The sequence below is a fragment of the Motacilla alba genome, chromosome Z (genome assembly GCF_015832195.1).
Source record: "Motacilla alba alba isolate MOTALB_02 chromosome Z, Motacilla_alba_V1.0_pri, whole genome shotgun sequence".
Taxonomy (NCBI): Eukaryota; Metazoa; Chordata; class Aves; order Passeriformes; family Motacillidae; genus Motacilla; species Motacilla alba.
In genome coordinates, this window is record NC_052046.1 from 2,822,628 (window position 1) to 2,834,794 (window position 12,167).

The 12,167-nt window shown below is 41.6% G+C and overlaps 1 protein-coding gene across 2 annotated transcripts in view; it reads left to right on the forward strand.

Moving 5' to 3' along the window:
- The window catches only part of EPG5 (ectopic P-granules autophagy protein 5 homolog), a 54,795-nt gene that overhangs the window by 40,152 nt on the left and 2,476 nt on the right, over positions 1–12,167 (forward strand). The window contains exons 32-43 of one of the 2 annotated variants that reach the window (XM_038124328.1): positions 416–576; positions 693–900; positions 1,654–1,729; positions 2,554–2,657; positions 2,856–3,031; positions 3,513–3,698; positions 5,182–5,391; positions 5,541–5,685; positions 6,707–6,949; positions 8,473–8,692; positions 10,199–10,414; positions 11,523–11,637. In XM_038124328.1, coding sequence (XP_037980256.1) covers positions 416–576; positions 693–900; positions 1,654–1,729; positions 2,554–2,657; positions 2,856–3,031; positions 3,513–3,698; positions 5,182–5,391; positions 5,541–5,685; positions 6,707–6,949; positions 8,473–8,692; positions 10,199–10,414; positions 11,523–11,637 — 2,060 coding nt within the window. The remainder of the gene's footprint in view (positions 1–415; positions 577–692; positions 901–1,653; positions 1,730–2,553; positions 2,658–2,855; positions 3,032–3,512; positions 3,699–5,181; positions 5,392–5,540; positions 5,686–6,706; positions 6,950–8,472; positions 8,693–10,198; positions 10,415–11,522; positions 11,638–12,167) is intronic. The other variant, XM_038124329.1, reaches the window with a different exon arrangement.

The following is a 12,167-nucleotide window of genomic DNA, read 5'->3' on the forward strand; positions in this document are numbered from 1 at the left end:
GAATTATGAAGATGTGTAACTGATGCTGAAATCTGCTGAAAATGTCCTGGTTTACATTTGATGCCACCCATATTCTGACGTGCCCCTCAAATTGAGAACAAAAGTGCTTCTCTTTATCAAACCATACCTGCTGAGGAAGCAGCTGTCTCTTAGTGGGTGTTTGCAGCCAGGGGTGTACATTGTGCCTGGGAAGCTGTCTAAGAAGAGAAATATGTAGATACCAAAAGGAAATGTTAAGTTGATTACATTTGCAAACTAGAGATAATCTTTCACCCTTAAACTTGTGGCTTTCAAACTCCTACTTCATCTAATTTTTCATGTAGCAGGGAGCTCTAATTTCAACCTTTTTGGCTTGTTTGGATAAAGGGACTAACATCTTTGGTTTTCACAAATGCATTCCCTTCTTTTTCCTAAGGCTCATCAGAGCAGCTTCTAAGCCCTGACTGTTGGAAGGCATCACTTCAGGCTTTGGGCTGTGATTCAGCAGTGACTGAGCAGGGCAGTTTCAAGAAAAGTGATTCTGCTGAAGGTCCTGTGGTGAGGGATGCTGCAAAAACTCTGCTCTCCACAGAACAGGTGGGTGCCTCTTGGGTTGATTTATGTTTTTCAGGTGATAGAGATGCCCTCCAGTGACAGACAACACTGTTGTGCAGCCTTTCTGCAGCTGATTCATAGCTTCCTTCTTTTTATAGGTCAGAGAGACAATAGAGTGGCTTTCTACATCCTTCTGCAAACTCCGACTGGCCTCGGTGGACTTCAGGACTTTTGGCCTGTTTTCAAAATGGACTCCTTACGTGGCTGAAGTGAACAAATTCCTGGAGTATCTCATTAAACGACTCATTGACACTGAAGTTGCTAATTTAGCCCAAGAGCCTGTTGGCAGTAGCAGAATTTTAGCAGGTAATGTGTCTTAAAATAAAATTACTTAAGAACAGACAGTTGATTTCTCCTATTCCTCTGTTAAGGGCCATTTAAATATACAGCAAAATCTTCTTACTTTGCATTTGTGCAATAATGATAATATTAAAGTACAGATGGGAAATGTTGCTGCTACTTCCTGGCCATGTAGGACTTTATGCTTTATAATCTGAGAGGAAGCTTTTTAATATTTGTGCTTGCTTCAGAATTATTTTATGAGGCAATTGTACTTTCTTTAGAAAAATAGAGTCTTTTGCACTGAGCAGAGGTTTGGAAGGAAACACTACTGAATTTCATCATGCATGATTTAAATCTGGAAGAAGTCAGCTTTTACTCTTTTTAAACTAATTTTAATTTAAATATTAATTAACACATTTTAATATGTGCAGGTTTAAAGCATGAATTGTTATTGCCCCCTACAATCTCTGGTGTGTTATTAAAAGTGTATTAATAAAACATCTTAACAATGCAAAATGCTTATGATGGTTGTTAAAACAGCCCTATTGTTAAAATAAGCTATTATTAAGCATCTTGTATTTTAAATTTTTATTTGACCAGAAAGGACTGATTGCATGGTTGGACTCAATGATCTTAGAGGTCTTTTCCAGTCTTTAGTCTATAATTTTGTGAATGTTAGAATGAGAAACGGATATTATATGCACATTTAGAAAAGTGTAATATGGTCAATGTTTTTGATTTGATGGAAAAAAGCAACTTTGTTTTGTTTCCTTTTAGCATTGCAATCCTTGTACTCAATCATTGCTGGACTCTTTAAACCATGGATACTGGTCCTGGAGAAAGAAGATGCAAGGTATATATTGCATTTTAAAATTAAATGAATTTTTGCTAAAGTAGAGACTTTAGTCCTATAAGATTGGCTTTCATTATTACCTGGTTTTTAATAATTTGTAACTGTCTTGCCTTCCATTTAAGTAGCTCTCACTTTGTCATTTCCTTAATAATTACAGAACTAATTCATGACCTACATCAATTTTTCCAAGGTTTAGATAGAATAATTATTTTAGATATGAGAAAGATCTTGTAATAATATGAGCAAAGTTTGATTATTTGAAGGGTTTCACTCAGTTTAAAAAACACTGAAACTTGAATTTTGGATTCCTGGTTTTTAGCTTCCATAATATAATACCTGTTAAAAAGAAAACAAAAAAGCCAAACAAATACAACCCCAAATGCCAGTGGTATATATAAAGAAATTTTAGGCTAAATGAATACTGTGATGATCTATTGCCCTGTGTACCTCTGTCTTCACATGAAAAGTTACTTATGCTACTATACATTCAAATTTTGCTTTCTTTCAAAATTTAAAGCTTTTGCAGTTGTGAGTGCAGCCTTCAGCATTAAAATTAGAAGGTTGTTTGCAGCTGGTGAACAATGTTATTGAGAAACTCTGTTGTTGCAACTCTTTTATGAAATATCAAGTGATTTCTGCTTACTCAGTGGATCTTCAGTAGGATAGTGAACTATGCAGCTCTTCTAAGGAAGAAGAGAAGAGTCCCAAAAAGCTGAAAGTGAGAGGACTGCTGATACCTATCCTTTACTGCTTCAGAGTATTTAAATTGCAAATTTTATGCTCAGGTAGCTGAACACTGAAATTTATGTTGTGCTTCTTTTCAGTAGCCAGCCCTGCTACCCTTGGCTGGAGAGTGACACTCCTGTAGCCTCCACCGTGGTCTGTCTGTTTGCAGATTGCATCAAGCTTTTGCACGAGAGCTTCAAAGGTGAGCATGAAATTCTAAGCCTCCCCACTTCTTGATTTGGAGGAAAAAGATACTGAAGTTCAGTGTGCATTTTTTTCTTTGAGTGTATTTTAGTGTAACTTAAAAGTTTTTAATCTTCAAAAATAGACTTTCTTCTGCAATCAAGTTTTATCTGAATTTTTTTTCTGTTGCTAATTCAGCCACTTTCTTTGATTCTAGAAAAGCTGTTGCCAAGCCACCATGGGGCTCTCTGGTTACACCTAATGCATTACTGTGAGTGTTGCACAGCCCCCAAAATGCCAGAGTTTATTCTCTATGCTTTCCACACTGAGTTCAGAAGGCTTCCATGGAAGGAAATGCATCCAGACCAGATGCTAATGGAAGAGTTCTTTAAAGTGAGTTCGTGGCATCTGTTGAATTAAGTTCATAGTCAGTGCTGCCCTTGAAAATAGCTGGAGAGCAGGAGACAGTTCTATTAGCAAGTAGGCTTTTAAAGTTTGTTTTTAGCATTCACGGCTGCTCAATTTGTGATGGATTTTTGTGAAGGAGTGCTTTTGAGTCTTAGAAAAAGTTGTGGGGAGCTGTAGAGCTCCCTCTTTGTTGGTCTGCTGGAATGTCTCATTTACTGCATATGTATTTAATGTTTTTAGTTAGGTTTAATATATTTTGCTGTTGCCATGTTGTTCTCCCTTCCAAGTCGTCTGAGAGAAGGTAAAGTTGCAAGAGGGAGAAGGAAATGATGGAGAAAATGTCTGCTCCTCTGCTGACCTGAAGTGTTGCTGTAGATTTACAGTTGGCTAAGGAACTGAAAAGTATAAAAGTACTTATGTCTTACATAATTTTATGCACATGTCTTTTTCCCTTTCTCCTTCCTAGATCGAAAGAGGCAGCCCCAAGAGTTGTTTCTTGTTCTTGGGTTATGTTTTATGTGAAGTAAACTGGGTCAGTGTCCTCTCTGATGCCTGGAATCCCAACCCTCACCCTCAGACTCACAGCATGATTGTCTGTTTGCTGTATATGATGGTCCTGCTGGCAAAGGAGGAGCAGCTTATAGGCGAAGAGGTAATTTTTGTGATGGTTCACACCCATCTCTTAAAAGAAAAATAATCCTTTACTAGAAAGGACACGAGTTGTTTGACTAAATCCAGTTCATTGCTTCTGGAGGACTCTTCAGAGGGTCTTGATCATCTTAAAAAGTCCTATTTCACATCTGTCAGCTTTCTTCCACTTGCAGAATCCTCTGCTTTCTATTTCCTCCGAGGCATTACAAGATGCTGCACTAAGACGTCACCAGCAGCCTTTGACCATCATTGTATTTCAGTTTAGGAAAATTACCAGCATTATGTGCTTTGACCTGAATGTGTTTGCTTATCAGAAGCTTCTCAAGCTTCAGAAGATAGCTGTTTGCACATGGTGTGAGTCACCCTCAGGAATTCCCTCCTTCCCTTCAGCAGTGTGTTAAACTGACCCACTGTCAGGAGGTTTTGCCTCCCAGAGCACTCTGGTGACACCTTGATCTAAATCTCAAACTTTCTCAACCCTGTGTTCCAGGGCATGAGTAACCTGAGGAATACTTGTACCAGTGTCACATTCCTGTAGAAATTGTGTAATTTGGGTTGGTTCTGGATTGTCCCCACAATTCCAGTATTTGTTCATTCTAAAACCTGTAGAAACATAGAATAGGATACAGACTATCCTTAGCTGGAAGTAATCATCCAGTCCAACCCCTGGCCCTGCACAGACACCCCAACAATCCCACCCTGGGCATCCCTGGCAGTGTTGTCCAAAGGCTCCTGGAGCTCTGGCAGCCTCGGGCCATGCCCATTCCCTGGGGAGCCTGGGCAGCACCAGCACCCTCTGGGGGAAGAACCTTTCCCTGATAATCAGTCTAAACTTCTAACAAAGCTCCATACCAGTTGGTGTTTCTCTGTGTCCAGGGGGTTCTTTTTCACTGCAGTGGTTTAAGAATAGAGGGGAGCTGGTCATAGGCAGAGAGAATTTACATCTGCTGACCTTGCATTGCCTATGTGAGCTGGGGGGCTGTTGTGCTGTTCAGGGTGGTATTTATGAGAATAACATCACGAGGAGTCCCCAGGCTGGTGGATGGTTCAGTAAATGGAAAATGAGGGACACAGTTTCTCCTGTGAACTTGCATTAATGTATTTTCAAAAAAAAATATTTTAATGCCTCTTTTAAACATGTACTGAAGCAACTTTAACTTGAAGGGTCTCCATATATTTCTAGCTGTCATTGCATGTTTACATGTCAAATCGTAACATTTTTCACAGACTTTTGTTAGAGCTGCTGCAACAGTCTGAATACAGTTCTGCAAGTGCTGGAGATGAAGTACTTGTGTTAGCTTACTGCTTGAATGAGGAATTGCTTTTCAGACAGACTCCCTAAGGTCATCTGTTTCTGTGGGTTTTCAGCTCCATCTCCTTCAAATTCTCTGAAGCCACAGCTTCCTTCCAATATTGAGTACCGTGAGTATGAATTGAAAACTGCAAAGAAAGTGCAGCTTAAACTGATGTCTTTAAATCTGCAGGAATCTCCACTCATAAATCTTCTTGGACAGACCAGCTCCCTTCCTTGGCAGCTTGTGGGCATTTCATCCTATGAAAGCATCATCAGCTACTGCAACAGTCACTACCCTCCCTCTGTTATCCTTGCAAAGGATGCTGGAGCTGAACTGATTGTGAAGCTCCTGAAAGTCTCAGCAGGCTTTGGGGCATCTTCAGATAGTCACATCCACCTTGTGAGTTGAACTAGTTTTGATGCATCTTCTTGCTGTTCTTTGCTTTTGTGTAGTTCTGCTTGTGTATATAACATAATATGGAAAGAGTTCTAGGTGTGATTTTTCTCTTTTTTTTTTTGTCCCTAATTATTTTTAATTTTGTTTGACAGGATGCAACACTGAAGTGCCGAGTGTACATTCGCCAGGTGGTTCAGTTCCTCAGCACCTTAGAACAAAGTGGAAAGATAACCCTTGCAGTTTTGGAACAAGAAATGGCCAAGTTGCTAGATGATGTAGTCATCTTCAATCCCCCAGGTTTGTGTTGATAAAATGGCTAGTTACTTTAAAGCTATCAAAATCCTTTATTCCACTGAGTGGATTGATGAACTTCTGTGATGGTTTAATTAATTGCATTACTGTCACGTCTCCCTTATGGGCATCAGGGCATGGTGCTTTGGTGATGTGTACATAGGTGGTATGTTAGCACAAAGCAAAAATAGGAATCTTGCCCTACAGAGCTGTCAAGAGTGACAGAACCAACATTAAAAACATAAATTTGTTAAATTTATGAATAAAATTTGGGGTTAAATTTGTGAGCGAAACTGGCTGACATACAGGAGCTTGAGTGATTCATTTCTTTGTCATCTGGTGTTCGGGATTTTTTCTAATTTTTATTTTACTTCTCATTTATCTCTTTTTTCTAGGGAAGAAGGGCACAAATCCATTCTCCTCGTCCTGAGGGATTGGGAGCAATGGGTACAAACTGAAATTGGGAAGATTATGTTAGGTATTGGGAAGAAAGTCTTACTGTGAGAGTGGTGATAAACTGGCACAGGTTGCCCAGGGAAATTGGGAATGCCTCAACCCTGTGGCAGTGCTCCAGGCCACTCTGGGTAAGGCAACCTGATGTAGTGGAAGTGTCCCTGCCTATGGCAGTGGGGTTGGAACCTAGATAATATTTAAGGTCCCTTCCAACCCTGAATATTCTATGATTCTGTGACTCAGAAATGGTTCAAAATTGTAAAACCAGGAAAACTTGACAGTGTTGAAGTAGAAGAGGTATACTGGTGTACCATAGTGGTATAACACGTCCAGACATCCAGGATTGTGTGGTGAGATCATCTAGGTCTCATTTTTAGTACTAGTAGCATCTTGAGGTTCCTCTGTCAATCTGTGAGTTCAGATGAAATCCTGTACTCCACAGAAATGGTTGTGAGGGGTCGTGTCTCTTCCTGCCCATGGGTGTGTAACCAGGAAGAGGCTTTTCCCAGTGGTGAAGCTGAATCTGGGTTCCAGTGTGCGACACTGAAAGGGCTCTGTGGTTTCTGCCTGGCAGACATGGACCTGCAGACGCGCCACCTGGCCCTCAGCAGCCTGTTCACGGAGACGCTGATGATGTTGAACAACTCCAGCATCAGCACGGCCGAGTGCCTGCGGGGCAGCCTGCGCCGCTGGATCGACAGCCGAGTGCGGGGGCTGCTGGCCATGCCTCTCCTCACGGCTGCCTGCCACAGCCTGGCCTCCGTGCGCCACATGGCCGAGACCACCGAGGCCTGCATCACCTCCTACTTCAGCCACGGTAGGAGCCTGCCTCTGTCCCACAGCCTCTGGGCACTCTGGGACTGTGGGAGATGGATTTGTAGATGATTCTCAAAGCCTGACAGACTGCTCACACAGTGTGCACCTCCGTGCAGACTTTGAGATATGAAATGCTGACTTAGAAATGCCATGGAATAGGACAGACATTGTTGAGAGAGAAACAGAGCTGGAAAAAGTTTCAAAGGATGGCCTTGCAAATAAGACTAGCCACTTTGGAGAAATAGAACTATGAAAGATGCATTGTAGTAGGACCCATGAGGGGTAATTTTAGGTATTGGCTTAAAGATATTCACAGCATGGTGTGGCAAAAACTGAGAGGCCAAGAAATGGTTATAGTGTGTTGTAGTTAGGAAATAGCTGGCCTCTGATTGTGATGGCATTATAATGTGGTGAATTATAATATTCATTATAATTGTGATAAATTCATTATGATTGTGATGAATTATAATATCTGTATTGTCTCACCCTTCTCATGAGACTGAAAATTGAATAAAAGTTTTTAAAATGCCTCTCAGTTGCCCCATCTCTGGGTCAGAAAAGGGCATAATCTGACATGGGATGCCACTGAGCACAAATTGTCTGGAATTATGGACTGGTTTGGCTTGGAGGGGTCATTAAAGATCACCTTGTTCCATCCTCTCTGCCTCAGGGAAGTGGCTTCACACTGTCACAAGGGTCAAGGGTAGATGGGGTATCAGAGAGAAATTCTTTGTTTTCAGAGCGGGCAGGGCCTGGCACAGGATGCCCAGAGCAGCTGTGGCTTCTCCATCCCTGGAAGTGTCCAAGGCCAGGTTGGATGGAGCTTGTAGCAACCTGGGATGGTGTCCCTACCCATGCAGGGGATGGTATAAGATGGTCTTCTATGTCTCTTCCAACCCAGATCTTTCTGGGATTCTGTGACTGTGTTTTGGGTCTTGCAGCTGCCCTAATTGTGTGTTTTCTTAACATCTCTGTGAAAACTGATTTGCTCTGTGTAGTGTTGCCATTTTTCCAGCTAAAGTGGTTTTATTAAAAATCCCCCCAAGAGAACTGAAGGCATTTTTCCTTCTCCGTTTTCCCTTCTCTAGTGTTCTGTAAGCTAATTTAAGAAAAAAAACCAAAACACTCTGGTTTGGTAAAACTCTGAAAGTGTGGCATGCATGATTTTATTTATTTTTTCTTCTTCTTTCTGTTTATGTAATCCTTGTGGAACTACATTTTTATTTCTTTTACTGTATGGAAGATTTCAGTACACCTGAGGGAAATACTTCTAATTCCATTGCTGAAATGTTCAAATTTTAGTCCTGGCTGAATGCTGGGAAAATAGCTCACCTTGACCTCAAGGAGGTGCCCTGTGACAGTGGAATTTTCTGTTCTCTCCATCAGAGTTGCATGACATGCTGATTACCTGAAAAACAGCTTAACCAGCCGAGATTCTCTTAACTAGTAGTCCTGTTTTTTAGGTTTTATCAAGTGGTGCTTTCTCACATGCTTTCTTGTTCTCTCCTTCTTCTTTCTTCAAAGATTCCCCTCACCACCAGGAGTTAGGCTGGGGCCCTATCCTTGCTTCCCTCCAAGTTCCTGAGCTAACCATGGAAGAATTCTTGCAGGAGTGCTTGTCTTTAGGAAGTTACTTGACCCTCTATGTCTACCTGCTGCAGTGCCTGAACACTGACCAAACCCTTACCAATGAAATGAAGATCCTGCTGACCATCAGCAAATGGCTAGAGCAAGTGTACCCCAGGTATGAAACTTGGAGCTTCTGAATGTAAGCCTGGACTTTTGGATTATTATTATTGTTATTTAGATTAAAGTTTACTTAGGGTTGTATAGCTGGTATAATTAGGTAGCCCTGGTTAATTAAGTTAATTTCAACAGAGTGCTGGATGAAATTGCCTGAATATCTATATCTGCTAATATAGGGTCTGTCCACCTGCAGTGCCAACTGAAAGTACTTGTGGTGGTTAAATGGAAGAAAGAATTTAATCTGCTAGAAAATTAGTGAGTTTCAGTCATTTTTCAGTCAGATGAGCTTGGTTTTAATGACAGCCTGGATTTCTGCTCTGTTAAAATGACTCAGAGCAAACCCTGAATGATTCTGGGTTACACTTCCCAGCATGTCCACAAGGTGGGTTGAGTTATGTGCTGAATATTCAGTCTGGCACTCTGAGAGACCTGTGTTAAAAGCTGCTGGATGGGGACTGGGAACCAAACCTGGAGCCAGTGCATCTGATGGGGTGCCCAGGGTTAGCAGCCTGTGCTGCTGTAAAACATCTTAGATAACTGGGTTCTGAGGGGAAAGGATGCATAGCTTCCTTTGCATAAATATAAAAATATTTAATGCATGTAGTAACAGTAGTTAGAGTTGCTCCTGATATTGCCAGGATTTAGCAAACCTGATTATTATTTTTCCATGTTGATGTTGATAATGTTCATATTTTCTGTAAAAGAACAATTTGGAAAAATGTATGTTCCCACTGTTTCTTGAAATTCAAAAAATGCTTTCACTGTGGTAATTACTGTAGCAATTTCATTGCCAATGTATGAAGGAGACAGCAAAGCCACCATATAAAGCAGATTAAACCTGAACTCTAAACATCAGATCTGAGATTGCCTGTGATGGGAAACGACTGGGAGGAGTAATGTGAGGATTGTCTGATGCAGGAAACTCGTGATGGTGCTTTATGTGGAAAATCTGAGCTTGTTAACTTAAACTGCCAACTGTTTGGGGAAAGATTAAAAATAGCATAGGGGGAACTTCACTTTGGGCTTTGCTCACCAAAAAGCTTCAATGTTTCCTTTTCTCAAGGATCATAATAAACATCTAAATTGTTGTGGTAGCAACATCCAGTGCTTCCTAAAGTGTTTTATTGGTAAGTAAAGAAAAGAACAAATGAGTAGAGATACAGCTTCATTCCTTTTGTGCCAAGTCTTAGGCAAGTTTAAATCCACTTATGACTGCAGTATCGTTTATTTCCAGTTGTAAAGCTTAAAAGGAAGCACTGTTCTTTGTCCAGTTACAGGCCCTTAAAACCTGCTAGATGGTGGATCAAATCCATAACAGTAGCAGTCACAGCAGTATAATAACTGGTGGGGTAATACAGTTATGCTATCCTCAAGTGATAAAATTAGCTGTTATTAATTAGCAAGCTTCACGGACCTAATGGGGAAGGGAATAAACTTCTTAACCTATGCTCTGACTCTTAAATTTTTATTTTCTCTTACATTTTTATTTAAATTTTACCTAAAGCTCAGCAAAGGAGGAGTCAAAGCTGTTTCTCTGGTGGCATAAAGCCATGCAGTTATCCTTGGTGCAGCTGGAGCAAGATGACCCCGTTCTGATTGAATCTGTCATCCGGACCCTGCTGTCCATCCAGGCCCGGCAGAGCCAGCTGGCTGAAGAGAGACTCACTTCTGGAATACTCGGTGCTATTGGGCTGGGCAGGAGGTCTCCTTTGTCACCCAGGTGAGGGCTGGAGCTGTGGGGAATTACTTGGTTTGAGTCATGGCATTTAAAAACCTGCAGCCTGGGTCCAGCACGCCCAGTCTGTGTCCAGCGCAGTGTTAAAAGGTGATCAGAATCCACATTTCCCCCAGAACTATAGTGTTCTTTGGCCTGTCACAGGAGCAGCACAGTGAGTGTGTTAATCAGCTTCAGAAGCAAGTATGAACCTCTGCAAAGGTTGTGGTGAAAAAGAAAATGCAGTTCTAAATCTGACTTAATGTCCTCCTCAAGCAAAGTTTGTAGGCAGAGTGTTGGTTAGAGGAAGGTATTTTCACCTGGTCTGTAGAAAACTATTTCAGTTGGCTTCCCAAAATTTTTATAAAAATGGACACATTGGAAATTTCTGTCCTAACCTTGAGGTGTTGGAAGTGTTAAGTGATGCACAAAGGAGCATTGTGATTCCCTCTATCTTCTAAACAGAGACATCAAGTTTGATTGTTAGGTGTCAAAATCAAGTTCACTCTGGAAAGAATGCTGAGGAAAAAAAAAATAAATATTTGTGGAACAACAATTCAGCCTTGCACCTAAATATAACTTCATGTTTTTAAAGACCTTCTGGGATGCATTGCTGTTCAAATTGCCCTGAATTCTTGGTGTCATTCGACTCATCCCTTGATTTGGGTGATAGTAATGTTTTACATTCTGTCACCTGAGGAGTATTTCAGCTAGGCTTAAAACAGATGCAGGATTTCCTATAAAGGTATTACATTATCTTCTAGTATGTGTTGTGTCCTATTGTGTGTATACCCAGAGAATACTTAGGATCCCCTTCCAGCCCTGGAAGTGTCCCAGGCCAGGTTGGATGGGGCTTGGAGCAGCCTGGTCTTGTGGAAGGTGTCCCTGCCATGGCAGGGGGTGGAACAAGATGAGCTTTAAGGTCCCTTCCAACCCAAACCATTCTGGGATTCTGTGATACTGAAGTGGTTTCTGATGCTTTGGAATAGTTCCTCTCACGCCTTTACTTTGTCCCTCATGTAAGAGATGCCTCGTGGGTAGCTCTTACAATTTGTCTGCTGTTGAGCCTTGCAGATCTGGTGTCACCCTGCCCCTCGGTGCTCTCCCCGTGCAGGTTCCGCGTGGTTGCCCGCAGTTTGTCCGCCTTCCTCCTGGTGCAGATCCCTGCAGAGAGCCAGGTGCGCCTCAAGGCCGGCTCGGAGCCCAGGCTGTCTCAGAAGGCTCAGCAGGTGAGGTGTGCCCATCTCTGGCTGCTTGACATGCCCTCTCTGCCTGCTTGTTTAGCTTTTGGGGTGAGTTTTGTTACGAGTCACTGCAAGTATTTCTTCAAGGTAAATCCTGTTCTCGTAGCTAAACTTTGGCAGCAGGACTCTGTGTTTGTCCTAAAGGTGATCTGGTAAAACTTCATACACTGTTCTGTGGTAATATGAAGAATTCATTATTTTTCAGAAATTTATTTTTGAATCTTATATGTTTAAAAAGGGCAGATGAACTTGATTCTGTAAAGCCCGACTCAGAAAGTTTGGAGCATAGCAGGTAGAAGGAATTTAAAACAAACAGGAAAAAACAGTGCTGCTGTGGTTTGCACTGCTTTTCAGTGATAAAGCAGGGCTACACTCATGCTGACATTTGTTTATGTGAGGTCAGAGCTTAAAAGGCCTGTGACAAATAAATATTCCCCCTTTAGCATGTGCACTGACCACGGTGTTCTTCCAGTAAGCACTTGAGAAGAGGAAGGAGGAGTTGGTTAGAAACCAAA